The sequence below is a fragment of the Ochlerotatus camptorhynchus genome, unplaced genomic scaffold, assembly GCF_037179485.1.
Source record: "Ochlerotatus camptorhynchus isolate MF236.1 unplaced genomic scaffold, CSIRO-AGI_Acam_v1.1 ptg000184l, whole genome shotgun sequence".
NCBI classification, from domain to species: domain Eukaryota; kingdom Metazoa; phylum Arthropoda; class Insecta; order Diptera; family Culicidae; genus Ochlerotatus; species Ochlerotatus camptorhynchus.
Genome location: NW_027040674.1, coordinates 289374 through 304981, shown reverse-complemented (window position 1 = coordinate 304981; position 15608 = coordinate 289374). Strand labels below are relative to the sequence as shown.

Sequence of the window (15608 nt, the reverse complement as noted above, 5' to 3'; positions counted from 1 at the left end):
CAACTTATTATAATTAATTATGGTAATTACTAGCTGAAATTGAATTGTATTCTAACCTAATACTCTAATTGTTCAATTTTAGTTCTTTAAATAGATTCTAGTAAATTGAACCAGTCTCCTAGTAGGTAATTGAAGAAACCTAAATAGCTGCAGTCATTAAATTTCTTATTTTTATTTTATTTTTTGTCCGAATGCATTCTATTCTTGGAGCAACGTCAGATCTATTCCGTGACGTTTCCCAGCAGCACATGTTTACTGTTCACATTATTTAATGTTGAATCAAAACAAATGTATGATGATATTTTCGAACCACAACCAGTCTTCACGCCATTATTCGAGTGTATAGTGATCGAACATTAGAGTATTCATCCTGGACAAATTCAATTTGGAGTGATATGAACTTACTGTAGCGAAGAGAGGCGAACGGTAAGTAGATCTACTGTTCCTTCAAAACTTCACATATGTGTAGTTCTGCGCATATGAAAAACTTTCAGGTAACATATTGTCAACGATGTATGTCATGTTCGAGTTTTCAAGCATTTGTTTCACGCATACGCAGAGCGATGAACATATTAGTACCATTTTGCAGGCTGACATGTAAACGTCAGTCTTTTTGGTTTCTGAAAAAGATTGAAAGTTTGTTTTGTGCATAGTTGAATAAGTTTTTAGAATCAACATAGCAATGAATCCTTCATTCCCCGTACATCAACCAAATCTCTACAATATTATGCCACCACAGCTACCACATTTGCAGCAGCTACCACAGGTCCCACTCCAAGTTCCACAAACTCCATCAACCCCGGGAAGTACAAGCACAACACCCTCTCCTTTGACCAAAGCCCAACGCCGCATGCTGGGGGAAAGTGAAGCTGCCAGAGCCAAACGTCTAGCTAAAAACGCTGAACGAATGAGACAAAAACGAGCTACGGAGACATACGAGGAATATAAGGTACGGCTGTCCAAAAACGCTGAAGCCAACCGAAAGCGGAGACAAAATGAATCAGAAGCGGAGCGTGCCTTGCGTCATATGCGGAATGCAATGAGACAGAGACTGAGAAGAGCTATGGAAACCCCTGACCAGAAGTCAGTCCGGAAATCCAAATTGGCACATCGTATGCGTGAAATACGGTCCACCGAAACATCGGATCAAAGGAAGGTTAGACTGGAAAAAGCTGCTGCTCGAGCCCGACATAAATTCCTAACTGAGAGTTCCGAAGAGAGAATGGAACGAAACAGAAAAAAGGCTGAATACGCACGGCTATTCCGTAATAACAAACAGCAGACCGAAACAAGTCCAGTTCAGGATTTAACGCCTATCAAAAATCCTCCTACAAATCCACACGAAATTAAAGCAGAACAACCTCCGGCGAATTCCGCCAACACAACGCACCACGTACCAATACCGCAGAATAATTCCGAGCCTTCGCAAGCTTGCAGGGAACAACCGTATCCTCCCACAAAAAACTATCCAATTAATTATCATGAGTTCGGTGCAGCGTTTCCTACGTTCTTCAATTATCCTCATCTGAAAAATGGCCAGCAAGGTGCATACAGTCCGGTATATCCCTCGCAAACCTACTACCCGGAGCTATCCGTTCCATCACATTATGTAAAAAATGATCGATCAGCGTTTCCTGCGCAAAAACCTCCGGAATGTGTACAGCCTCAGCATCAGAATCAACTGAAAGGGAGTGCACAAAAGAACTGATCAGGTAATTAGAGTAGGTACCTACCTATAATTACATTTCCTTACACTACAGTCGATTATGTTTACCACTCGACATTTTCAAAAGTTCGATTTCGTATTCATCTACAAGTTGATGTAGGGGGACAGTTGGCCACCTTAAGGTTCAATTTACTTTGATGCTTTTTCGAAAAATTCAAGAGCAGTTTTTTTCAACGCATTAGTTCAGATTGCAAAATGCTCGCACTATTCGATTCCTTTTGCTATTCTACACAAAATGACGCGAGCTTTTAGCAATCGGAAATCATGCGTCGAAAAAAACTGCTTTTGAATTTTTCGAAAATGCATCAAAGTAAATTGAACCTTAAGAAAGCTAATGTTTGGTATGTATATTCAGTGAAAAAATACGAATAATTTTCAACCGTCATTTACATCATGAATATAAATTGATTATAAAAACTGAACTTTTGACTCGTATGAAAAAAGATTAAAAAATGATCGTTTTGTAAACGAAATACCGTGTGGTGCCCGTTTACGGATTGACCTCCATTCACCGCTCATTTTGTAGAAATTTGTTGAAAAAGTTCCCAAAATGAATTCTAAACATGCATTTTACCGGCTAATTTACTCGTTTAAGATGCCTGCTGATCATATTTAACCATCGGCACTTATATTTCATTGTTTATTCCGAAAAAATGGTTTAGGGGAACTAGGAGCAAGAAGGTCATCCTAACGAAAGTGCGTTGTTATACGCGATTCCGTGAATTTTTACAGGAGTTTATGCACCGAATTGTAAATTTATAACCTTGTCTCCATTAAAATTAAAATTAAACCCCACAAAACATGTTAATGATTTTTTCAAATGTCATGTCGTACCTGTTCTAAAAAATGTTATGGGGCAAATAGGCCAAAGTTCTAAAATGAAGAGAAACTGATAAATGTTCATTTATAAACAACAAATTAAGATTCTAGTATGCCAGCAACTGCTTTTATTGTTTATTCCACAAAAATATTGACTTAACGATATTTTTTATCCAAAACATATAAATAATGTGCGTCAATGAATTCAAATGGAAACTATGTTTGATATATATTGGAAACGTAAATGCCCCTTTGTGCTAATTTCTGAACATTTTTATACAATTTTAAGCATAAATGTAGGGGTTGCACTCTTGCCTCGCATAAAGTTAATTTTTAGGAACATAATTTTTGATCAATTAAAGAAAATATTTAATAATTTATTGTTATTATTGTTTCAATCAACCATCAATAGTGACGTCTCAATGCAGAAATTCTTTTCAAAACATTACCACAAAGTGATTTTTTGCATTTATTTTTTTTTATTTTGGTTAGATAGAATTGAAATGTTTTCATTTTCAAGATCAGGAAGGGATCGGGTGCTACTCAATTTTTTGCGAGTAAAACACACGCTGTTGCGAGACTGCACTTTCATTTCCTAAGAGACGTGAAAGAGCATTTTAAATCGTGCAACACATTTCATTCTTCTTGTGAAGAGTTGCCGCTCTTTCTCTCTCTCTCTCTCTCTTTGTTTCTCCGACATTGTACTTTCTCTAGAACTGTAGCGTTGTAGGATAGCTAGCATCAGTGCTGTTAATTTTCATATCATTCGATTGAAGATGTACCAATACAACTATTCAATCGATTCTGTGAAAAAGAATTCTCTCGTGCCCATCATTTGAAGAGCCCCTTTCTCATTCGAACCTCATCGTGACTGTCAATGGAGTATAGAAAAAAAAACCCAGCAAAATGGTCCCGAACAGACATGTCGACCTGATGTCGGATCAATGTAAGGTAGATGTCGGGTTGATATTGGGTCAATTTTGGTCACTTTCATACACACAATGCACCCTTCACTCCGTGAGGCTCAGTTGTTCACTCAGCATAAATAGAAAATCGCTCAACATGCGCAACACTGCTGGAACTCAGTCACTGAGAAGTTGGACAAGTTGTATACAATACCAAAAGTGCTAAGAGGAAGAGGTGACAATTGGCTTCTTACTCTTTAATTTCTATCTCTATCTCTATCTTTATCTATGTCTATCTCTATCTTACGCACATCAAATCAGCCAATCACGAGCTGATTGACACCTCTTCTCTTAGCAAAAATGTGTCACTCACTTCCAAGCGTAAATGTTAGCGTCGTTGATGTTCTTTTCCTGGCGCTCACTATGGAACAAAAGGAAAGACAAAATGGTGAGAAAACCACTTGATGAAAAGATTTTCGAACACAAAAAATCGAAGCGATTCAAAATGGTGTCCTACAGAAAAAAAACTCTTTTCTCTAAAAATTTCTAGAGAAAATTTGCAGGGATTTTTTTGCCGAAGCACAAGTTTTTTTTTTGTTTTTTTTTGTGGTGTCAAGAAAAAATGAAACTGTAAAACAAATTCAACCACTTGACAGACAGTACAAACATAGAGGTAACTCTAAGGCCAGAAGGTCCCGAAGAACCGAGCTCAACTTTTTGGCTTAGCTCTGGTACTATCTTCGGTCCCAAGCTAATCGATGCACCCCTGAAAACATAGGAAAATCCACGGACCCCTAATTTTATCTGTCACACTTTCATAGCGAATCAAAACAAACATAGTGTAGTACTAGAATTTCGACTAGAATGGGGAACGTTAATCGATTTGCTTGGGACCAATAGGCTAGTCAATACCCGCATAAACAATAACCATAAGAAGCGCCTAACCACCAATTCGGGATATCATCCCAACTTTATGCGGTATGGTCGTACCATCTATGATATCGTAATTGTATGGTACCCGTTTATTAGGGTAGAGTGATGCAAAATTTGAAATTTTCGCTCCACAATACTTAAACGATTCCAAATCGGATCCTGACTAACCTCTCAAAATTTGAACCCATTTGGTGAGAAACTGAGATGGCACAAACCATTTGAAGTTTGTATGGGAATTACTATGGTAAAACCAAGATTTTTGTTCATGTCTATCTAATAATTCATCATATCGGTCTGCTTCAAAAGCTTTCAACTGAACTTGTAGGAAATTTTCCCTCCTACAACTTTGCTCAAAACCACTTTTTGATTAAATGTAAAGGATCGAAAGTTATCAATGGTTCAATGCGCTGATGTCTTATGATCATGCTCAATCAACTGCTCAGCAGGCAACATTGGTGTTTCTGGGGCGTTGAATAGGACACAACTATCATGGCTACTATGTCACACTGCAAACTACAGTGTTGCCTACAGAGCAGCTGCTTGATCTTGTCATAAGTTTACCAATCTCTTAAATAATTAATAACTTTTTGCTCTCTCGTTTTACATAGAAACGATCTTCAGCAAAGTTGTAGCTGAAAATTTTCTATAAGAATGGCTATCGAACTGTTTCGCAGCTTAATATGGAAAAATACTAGAAGGCAATGAACAAAAAGTTGAGATTTCCCATAGTAATTTACATGTAAACATCAAATGGCTTGTGCGAAGTCTGTTCATAACCAAATGAATTGTAACTTTGGGAGGCTAATCAGGACCAGATTTGAAACCATTTAAGCACTGTGGAGCGAAAAAGTCAAATTTTGCATCAGTCTACTAGTCAAGTAGTGAGCCAATTTAAAATCGTTAGTTTCCACCGGTTGGTACAAACGTGTTCAAATCTAAGATCTAATTCTCGCCACTAAGTACGTTTGTCTACCATTCAAGGGTGAGAACAAAATCACGGCAAAACAATTTACGATAGGCCGTCTGCACGCAATCAATATTTTTTCTTGAATTTCTCACTAAAAAAAAACTTACACACGCGACTGTGAAGTAAAAAAAACCTTAATTTTAAAATTTATCCTCGTTGCCACTATTATAACAGAGTTTTCAAACATACGACAGAAATAATAATAATTATGTTTCTATGTTCGTAGTCAAAGTACTAAAGACCCATATATTTAACCTATTCATGTACAACACTAAAAACTCTGCTACTCTCTCATTTATGGCAGTCCCTCTCTGGGGTGACTGTACATCTTACCGAACTATCGAAAAGGCTTTGCCTGTTCACCACTACAGGAACAAACGTCTCGGGGCGCGATCTGGGGCGCGGTAAAACCAACAATCAATACGAAACTAACGATTTTAAATTGGCTCACTACTTGACTAGCCTATTAGTCCCAAGCAAATCGATTAACGTACCCCATTCTAGTCGAGATTCTAGTACTACACTATGTTTTTTTTATTCGCTATGAAAGTTTGACAGATAAAATGAGGGGTTCGTGGATTTTCCTATGTTTCGAGGGGTACATCGATTAGTTTGGGACCGAAGATAGTACCAAAGTTGAGCTCGTTTCTTCGGGACCTTCTGGTCTTAGAGTTACCTCTATGGTAAAAACCCTATATTGGACTCATATGTGTGGGATGGGATCTATTCCTAAAGAAAATAAGGACAATGATGGACGTACATGGGAATACACAAATTCAAATGCAATGACTAAATTCAAATTGAAAAACTTTTTACAAACATTTAAATAGATAAATAAACCTAAACAAATTCCCATGTACGAGAGTTAGTGGTGGGCCATCATCATCATCTCATAAACGTGTATAGGTAGTGTTGATGTACCTATGTGTGTTGTGTTTTCAGGTATGGTGTTTGTCCTTAGGGATGTTTGTTATGTATGCAATGGTTTTTCTCTAAGTCTAACTACTGTGTTACCTGACTTATAACGAATATACTGTCCATAAAAGTATAACTGTCCCATACGAATAGGAAATCAAGCAAAGATATGACAAATATGCTTTTATGGGCAGTATCCGTTGTATACAACACTGAGGCAAATAGACTTAAGAATTTCATAAGACTCGACTTATGAACGACAAATATGAATTTCATAAGCGCGACTTATGAAAGATTTTCCTCTAACATAACGTAGCTCTTATACGCTTTTAGCCATTCCATTTTCTTAAGCATTGAAAGACGAGTGATCAACACACGAGCTCCGTAATCTCAACGTTCATGGTTCGGTTCCAGTCTGCTCCGGTTTATTATTTTTTGGTCAACATTATTTTTCATAAGGCAAATCAATGAAATTCATACTGATTTCTTGTGGCTAAAATTCATAAGTGTTTCTTATGGAATTCTTACGTTCTTTTGCCTGCGTGAAGGATTGTGCTACATTTCCCCGAATGTCGTTTCCTCGAATGTCACTTCCCCGAACGCCATTTCCCCGAATACCCATTTTACCGAATGCCGTTTCCCCGAATGTGCCATTTCCCCGAATGCCATATCCCCGAAAAAAAAGTTAGGAAATTTCCAACCCTTATTGCTGGCAATTTTCTTACTATATTTTGAGCATAGTGAGCAGATTTGCAAACCAGCTGAAATTTCAAACCAGATACCATATCAGGCATAACATTTGATAACGGCACAAAAGCATTTGTAAACAAACTTTCTAAGGCCCTTTACACGCGAACCAAAGTATGCCCACGCAAACCAATACCACTTTCAGAAAGGTTATAGTTGCCCCTATCCGATGATGTTGTTGGTTTGCGTGGGTGTACTTTGGTTCGTGTGTAAAGGGCCTTAGAAAGTTTGTTTACAAATGCTTTTGTGCCGTTATCAAATGTTATGTCTGATATGGTACTTTTCTATTAGGGTTGACAAATTGATAATATATTTTTAGAATATTTACCTTTCATTTTTGAATTGATATCGTAAAATTTGGCAAAATATCGTCGGTTTGACAAATTGGTTATAAATTTTAAGGAGATTTTGCCTTCTTTTATTTACCAGCAGTTGTTTGGAAAAACATGTGAGATCGATGGTTTGACAAATTGTTAAAATATTCCTACTTTTTTACATAAGCAGTTCTTTCGGGAAATTTAGCAAAACTTGTTTCGGAAATTATTGCAATTAAATGTCAACAGGTGACAGTAATAAACAGAAGTTATGGCGATTTGTTTTGTACGCAGAAAACCGGAAAATGTTTATTTTATTAAATTAGAGCCTTTTTCTTGGCCCTTTCAAAAAAAAAATATTGGTACAGAAGGTGGCTTATATTATGGCGCAACACCCCTACCAAATATTTTTTCTCGTTTCGCCTCCACAAACGATAATTTAATAAAAATACTGAAATCTGCATAAATTATTTTTCGGTTTAACTTTTCGTCCATAGAAGATGGCGCTATGCTGTCAGTAGTTGTGAGTGTAAAACTCACAGCATTCCTCGATTCATTTGTCAAATCATATATCTCACAAGTTTTGCCAAATTCCTCGATTTGAATTAAAAAAAAAGAAAAAATCTCGTAAAACTATGTTATCAATTTTTAAATCCATCGACCTCACATATTGTCTAAGTTCTCGGAAGAACTGCTCGTTTATAAAAGAAGGAAAAATTTCCTCAAAATATATTACCAATTTGTCAAACCGTCAATCTCACAACTTTTGAGGAAGTTTTCGAAAAAAAACATTTATAAAAGAAGGAAAAAATGCGGCCTACGGCTGAAAATCTCCTAAATAAATTTAAAAAGAAGGCAAAATCTCCTAAAAAATATATTAGCAATCTGTCAAATCATCGATGTTAGTTTTGCCAAAGTTCTCGAAAAAACTGCTCATGTATAAAAGAAGGGAAAATCTCCTAAAAATATATCACCAATTTTTACACTTCCACTATCTTTACAAAGGATTTATTAGATTTACAAATTGTAGAGCCTAATATGCCTTTTTGGTGAATAAACAGCTCGGTCCATGAGTTTGATGGGTCGATAGGTAGGGTCCAGGTATGGAAGCTGCCTCCCTGGCTGGCGTCGGTAGCATTGGTACTCAGTACGGAAAACAAGATCGACAGAAAACAAATCAAGGAAAAAAAACCTGTTAAGAATCTTAAAACTTAAGATTTTTTTGATTAATTTAAAATTAAAACTTATTGATCATTAATCTACTTCATTTGATTCAATAAGTTAGTATAAGTAGGTGGGAATAACTAGGATGTTTCTTGAAATTATAAATGAAAACAACATTTATTCTATAACTCGATGGTCTATTAACTATCAAGTTATGGCGTGTTGGCTGTAATAAGAACTTTATTTTAGTAAGACGTAGAATCACAATATTATTTTTCCTCTTCAAACTTTTCAGATTCCATAATGCCATCAACTATTACCACGCTACATACTTATGATACTGTATATTCCGCTGATTCTGTAGAATGGTGCCCTCACAATCCGTATCAGCAGTTATTTGTCTGTGGAACATATCAACTAGACGACAAAGCAGAATCTATATCGAACAATACGAGCCAAACTGTTCGCAAAGGTCGGATATTGGTATTCGACTTTGATTTAGAACAGAATTTATTAACGAAAAAGCAAGAAATTGAAACATCAGCAATCTTAGATCAAAAATGGAATCCATCGAAAGCCAACTTGTCCACGGTGAACGCCAGCGGCGAAATTGTAGAGTTCAAGTTATCTTCAGAGGGAGTATTGATCGAAATTGATAAGCTAAAGATTCCAAATGACAGCGAAGGCGAACAGTTGGCTCTCTCGATTGATTGGTCTTCAGGTGGCGACGTGGCAGCGGTTAGCGACTCGAAGGGAGGAATTTCTCTAATAAGCATCGAGCCACATGGAATGCAATGTCAAAACCGCTGGAACGCCCATTCTTTTGAAGCTTGGGTATGTGCCTTTGACAAAACAGATCGGAATGTATTATACACAGGTTTGTAGTTAGTTTGATGTAATCGTAAAATAAATACTTAATTCCTATTTGTTTTCGCAGGTGGAGACGATATTCTCCTGTGCATCTACGATATTCGATGCTCGGATGCTCCTTCAGTTAAATTGAAGAACAAGTCTCATGGGGCAGGTGTAACGTCCTTACTGTCAGTCCAACATAAAGAGCATCTCTTGGTTACTGGCAGTTACGACGACTGCATAAGAATATTCGATACAAGGTCTATGAAATGCTGCATCAACGAAAAAAATCTTTGTGGTGGAGTTTGGCGATTGAAACAAAATCCTAGTGAACCCGATCAGATACTGTGCGCTTGCATGTATCACAACTTCAGTGTTGTTTCGTTGAGCAGCGATCACAGCATTTCGCTGGATGCGGATTACTATGAACATGGCAGCATTTGCTACGGATGTGACTGGAAATACGGATTAAATAAGGGTGAAGCCAAATATTTTGCATCTTGTTCATTTTATGATCACAAAATGTGTTTGGCTGTTCTTAAGTCAGAGAAATAAAAACGTAGTGCAAATACTGTAATCACGGTAGCAGTTAGTTATTAACCGACAAATGTCCATTGCCTTATATTATTTTGGTTGTTTCATTCCAACATTTGTAGTTACAATTTATCTCACATAGTCGGGCAGTTTTGAGACAACCTCCTGTGGTGGTGTCTTGTTGACCTAAAATATTCTTTCTTTTGGTATCATTAGGGTGATAAGGTATCCACGTTGAAAATTTCAGATCCTTCTTTAATTTTGAGCGAAACAAAAATTACTAAAGAAATGAGTAAAACCACACATTTCCACGCGAACAATAAAATGCACGATCTTAATAGATTCGTTGCACTGTTGTGGCTCCGTAAACTGTGAGTGGTAGAAAACGTTATTAAATAATCCCGAGGCCAAGGGTTATTGAGGTAATTGCACATTCTCAATCCAATTAAATAATGGAACAGACATTCAAAATTTATCAATGTTGGTTTATGTACTGGAACTATTTTTAACAAGTGAAAATGTTGCAAAAACAAATCCCTCGTAGCGCAAGCCTGATGTGTTTCAAATACAGTGGTGGCCAGTTCAAATGGATATATTTTTGACTCAGGGCCTAATATATTTTTGATATTGTTTCAAATATATTATTCGGTTAATTCAAAGAAAAATATTTTTGAATCAACAAACCGGTTGTAGAGTCAATAATCTGTTTGTTGATTCTAAAAACCATTTTGTTGATTCAAAAACATGTTTTGTTGAAATAGTTATACAATATGTTTGAATCAATAACAAAATACATTAGGCCCTGAAACAAAAATCCATTCTCTGCGTGTATTATTGGAAGCGCTTGCTGGAAATTGACGGGCTGGTTGAAAATGGACAATAAAATAGGACATTTATAATTCGAAATTTCAGAAGTGTTATGTTTTAAAATGTTCACCCATATTGCCAATAAACGACGGCGTGCTTAAGAAAGTTATTTACGATATGGTAAAAAATTTCCGAAATAATAGACTTCGGAATTTTCGAATTATAAATGTATACATTTTCGAAGGGTTACTTTTCAAATTAATTACGAAGAAAATTGAAGCGCTTTCTCAAGAGCGAGAATTATTGAGAATACTAAGATAATTGTAGAGTAAATTTGAAGAGTTTCTTGGAAAAGATTTTTAAAGTGGTTATGGTAAAAAAATTCAAGGGAATGCTAAAGATAATCAATGAGAATAATAAGTAATCCTGAAAGCAACTCAGACGACATCTTGTGTTTATTCCAAGGAAATTCCTGTTGGTAATAAGAGTGTGCCCTCTCGATCTTTTTCACGTTTTACAGCTTTGCTGATGCAGCCAACTACGATGAGTGCAGCGACCGACATCAGCCATTTCGTAGGCTGATGCAATTCATTCGTTACTGTACTACCGGAAGAGAAAGACGTTCAATAAAGTTTCTTTTAAGTTATTCATTAAACCACGTGCGTTAAGTTATTCTTTTATAGAATCTACAATAATCTTCTAGAAATCTAGAAATTATCTAGTTAATTTGAACATTGCAAAACCAAAGAAATTTAAGATTCAGGATAGAGTTCAAAATCTCACCCCGGACAAGTCACGAATGACCCAAGCGCGTCAAAGTGACTATAATTTAAAAAAAAAGATTCAGGATTTGGTAAAACTTTGAGGTCATCTGCATATGATAACCGAGGCCCTTCGGTGACCAGATGCACAGCGTTGAAGTACAGTAGAAAAATCAACGGTGCCAGTTGACTTCCCTCCCTGATGGTGACCTGATGTGGCGAAGAAGCTAGTTGATCTGCAATCTCCAAGGGCAACCATTAGTTGGCGACCAGAGCTGCAGAGGTGTCAAGTCACAAATCTCAGTCGTCTCACCGAAGTAAAACATCCCAGAGATCGAAGCAAGAAATACAGCTAAGACTTCAGCTGTTAGAAGAGGACCAGCGTCTTCGTTTGAAGCACTTAGAAGAAGAAGCAGTTATGAAGTGGGCTTACGACCAGGAAGAAAGAGCTCGACTGAGGCGAACGGAAGAAGCTATGAAGCTATATAAAACTATGGCTTAACTGGACAGGCAACGTTAGTCGAGAGGAGAGAGGTTCGAAGCGGTTGGCAATCGTCATCGCTGGGCGAGACACGAAACATCGTTTTCAACTAAGCAACGTGCGAACCGTTCAGAAGCTCAATCTACCTGATCAAACGCTCCAATACGATGTGTTAGGTGACATATCCTCATCTCGGGGGTCTACTGGTGCAGAGTTACTCAGGAGCAGTACCGGGATTATCATTGGATTCGAGCACGGTCGGTTGCTTTCCACACTGAAGATTCGTGAAAGCAGAAATGATGATCCGGTAGCAGCAAAGACAAGGCTGGGCTATTGCTTTTTGACAGGCAGTCAGGTGTGGGCAAGTCACCTGCATCACCATTCCGAAGGAGAGATGGGGAATCGAGAACTACACGAGCGGTTGAAGACCTTCTTCGGCATCGAGGAGGCCATCATCATGGTGAAACCCGAAGCGGAGGTCGATAAACGTGCGAAGGAGATAATGGAGAGTACCACACGAAGAGTAGGACATGCTTTCGAAACGGGTCTTCTTTGGAAACACGATGAGATCAGATTTCCAGATAGCTACAAGATGGCAGAGAAAAGACTGATCGCACTCGAGAAACGGCTAGACAGAGATCCTACACTTCGGCAGAACGTCCACGAGCAGATCGTCGCCTATTAGAAAAAGGGCTACGCGCATCGGATAACTGAGAAGGAACTGCGCTACGAATCGAGTTTGGTACCTACCCCTGGGGGTCGTGCAAAATCCCAACAAACCGGGGAAGGAACGTCTGATCTGGGATGCAGCACCGCGTTCTGGAGGTGTTTGCTTCAACTACATCCTTCTCAAAGGACCCGACCTGCTAACATCGCTAATTGCCATACTCCTCGACTTTAGACATTGCTATTTGTGGGAACATACGAGAAATGTTCCACCAGATTTTCATCCGAGACCTCGATAAGCAGTCGCAGCGGTTCCTTGGAGACTTTTCCTGACCTACTTCTGCAGATATTCGTCATGGACGTGGCAACGTTCGGCACTATCTGTTTTCCGAGTTCGGCGCAGTTTGTCAAGAACAGGAATGTAGAGGAGTTCGCGTCGGAATACCCTAGGGCAGCGTATGCTATTATCAATAGCCACTACGTCGACGACTACCTAGACAGTGTAGATACCGTAGACGAAGCGATACAATTGTGGAATGAGGTTAAGTTTGTTCACTCTCAAGGTGGATTTGAGATTCAGAATTTTATTTGCAATTCAGCCAAAGTTGTTCAACGTGTTGGAGAGAAAGATAACCCGGCGAGCAAGTCCATGAACCTGGATAAGACGGAAAACCAGCAAAGAGTTCTTGGAATGGTGTGGAGACCAAGTTCTGAGGTTTTCACCTTTGATTCCACCCTGAAGTCGGATGTTTTGAAATTGGTTTTGGAACGAGTCACTCCTACGAAACACCGCGCAGTAATGCCGGTCTTTGATTCTCTCGGCCTGATAGTGCATTTTGTCGTGCAAGGAAAGATTCTCACCGATTGCTGAGAATCTCTATTTGCAAAAATCTCAGTATTCCAATCAGTCAACGCTTCCTCTCGCTCGATTCCTCCATCGTGCTGGCCTGGCTGCACTCGGATAGCCGCCGCTATCATCCGTTCGTCGCATTTCGGGTTGGAGAGATCCTGACCCTGACGTCCGTTGATGAATGGCACCATTTGAAGTCGAAGCATAACGTGGTGGATGAAGCAACTAAATGGGGATCTGAATCATAGAGGAAACTCTAAGACCAGAAGGTCCCGAAGAAACGTGCTCAACTTTTTGGCTCAGCTCTGGTACTATCTTCGGTCCCAAGCTAATCGATGCACCCCTCGAAACATAGGAAAATCCACGAACCCCTCATTTTATCTGTCAAACTTTCATAGCGTATCAAAACAAACATAGTGTAGTACTGGAATTTATACTAGAATGGGGTACGTTAATCCGATTGCTTGGGGTCAATAGGCTAGTCAAGTAGTGAGCCAATTTAAAATCGTTAGTTTCGTATTGATTGTTGTCTGAACCCAGTTTGAATCCAGAAAGTCGTTGGTTTCACGGACCACCAATCCTGAGCCAATCCGTAGAGAACTGGCCAATAAGTAAAGAGGAGATACCCCAGTAGCAGAAGGAGCAACCAGTCATCGAGATCACCCACTTCTCGAAGTGGCGCAGATTGCTGCGTGCCACCACTTCCGTGATACGGGCCGTCAAGAAGTTCAAAGGACAACATACTACCGCCTGCCTTTCCGTAAGAGTGGTTCATCTAGAAATCGTCCCCAGTCTCATAACCAAAGAAGAATACTAAGATTAAACAGTCGGAAGAAAAACTTTCTATTTTAGTGTCCTCTTTCACGGTCCCTTTCATCCAATGAATACCCCCCGTATGCAAGGTAATTTTGTGGTTTTGCTGCCCTCTCGATAGAGATGTAATTTTGCGCTCTTTTTTATCAAAACAATCACACCAAAATCAGAGATTTCCCATTTTTTTAAATGGACAACATACTACCGATTGGCTGTCAAACGAAGAGTATCGTCAAGCTGAGAACCTGCTTTGGAGGCAGGTACAAATGGCGTGCTATCCAGATGAATATGCTGTGCTACACCACAACAAGCAAAACCCGAAGGAAGCGACAGTGCTGTGCAAGTCAAGCCAAATTTATCAGCTAACACCATACCTAGATGATGCAGAAGTGATCAGGATAAACAGCCGAATAGGGCCTGCACCTAACGCCCATTTTCAAGCTATGTATCCTATCATGCTACCGAAGAACCATGTAACACCCCTCCTTGTTGACAGCTACCACCGCCGTTTTCTGCAGGCGAAACCGTGCTCAACGAGATGCGACAGCGATTCCACATACCAGCATTGCGGAACCATATTAGGAAAGTCTCTTTGGAGTGTCAACAGTGCCGAGTCAACAAGGTGGCTCCTCGACCTCCGCTCATGGCTCCATTTCCCACTGTACGTCTGATGTCGTTCGTCCGTCCATTCACGCATACCGGTATCGATGGGTAGCATTGTTCGCCTGCCTTTCCGTAAGAGTGGTTCATCTAGAAATCGTCCCCAGTCTCATAACCAAAGAAGAATACTAAGATTAAACAGTCAGAAGAAAAACTTTCTATTTTAGTGTCCTCTTTCACGGTCCCTTTCATCCAATGAATACCCCCCGTATGCAACGTAATTTTGTGGTTTTACTGCCCCCTCGATAGAGATGTCAAAACAATCACACCAAAATCAGAGATGTCTAATTTTTTTAATTATTCGATTAACAACTAATCGATTATTTTTTGTTCGTTGTGCTGTCATTTTTCCACCAATGAGATCCCTAATAAAAAATCACCATACCCGAACGATGATTGAACCAGTGGCGTTGCTTGCCGGGGGCGAAGAGTGCGGTCCGCCCCGGGTGCCACCCTTAGAGGGGTGACACCCAAGAGAATAATTAATACCATTACCTGATCATATACCGTATGCGTGATAATGTTTGCACCATTGAGCAATGTCAAATTTAAAAAAATTCTCAAATATTTCGTTTTCGAGTTTTTTTTATTTATTAAAAGGAGGATGTTTCTCAGAGTCTTAAACTACGTTAATCATCGATCGAGTTTCCACTTGCTGCAAATACTGCCTCGACACGCTTCCGGAATGCACGAC

General features: G+C 39.0%; 1 protein-coding gene across 2 annotated transcripts; it reads left to right on the top strand.

Annotated features, from left to right (window-relative positions):
* The first annotated feature begins 282 nt into the window (after window positions 1-282).
* Window positions 283-9919, top strand: LOC135702083 (diphthine methyltransferase). Of its 2 annotated transcripts, none has more exons than XM_065223085.1 (3): window positions 283-426; window positions 8786-9367; window positions 9428-9919. In XM_065223085.1, exons 2-3 carry the CDS (start codon window positions 8794-8796, stop codon window positions 9895-9897), a joined length of 1044 nt encoding a protein of 347 aa, XP_065079157.1. In that variant the 5' UTR covers window positions 283-426; window positions 8786-8793; the 3' UTR covers window positions 9898-9919. The 2 variants fall into 2 exon arrangements, with proteins under 2 accessions (XP_065079157.1, XP_065079156.1); XM_065223084.1 differs by lacking the exon at window positions 283-426 and adding an exon at window positions 1574-1712.
* The last annotated feature ends 5689 nt before the right edge of the window (window positions 9920-15608 follow it).

What these genes read in the sequence shown, in the direction of transcription:
- LOC135702083 (XM_065223085.1), top strand. Translation starts at nt 8,794, where the DNA reads ATGCCATCAACTATTACCACGCTACATACTTATGATACTGTATATTCC. An exon ending in TCGGAATGTATTATACACAG is followed by an intron (nt 9,368 to 9,427) that starts GTTTGTAGTTAG and finishes TTGTTTTCGCAG; the next exon opens with GTGGAGACGATATTCTCCTG.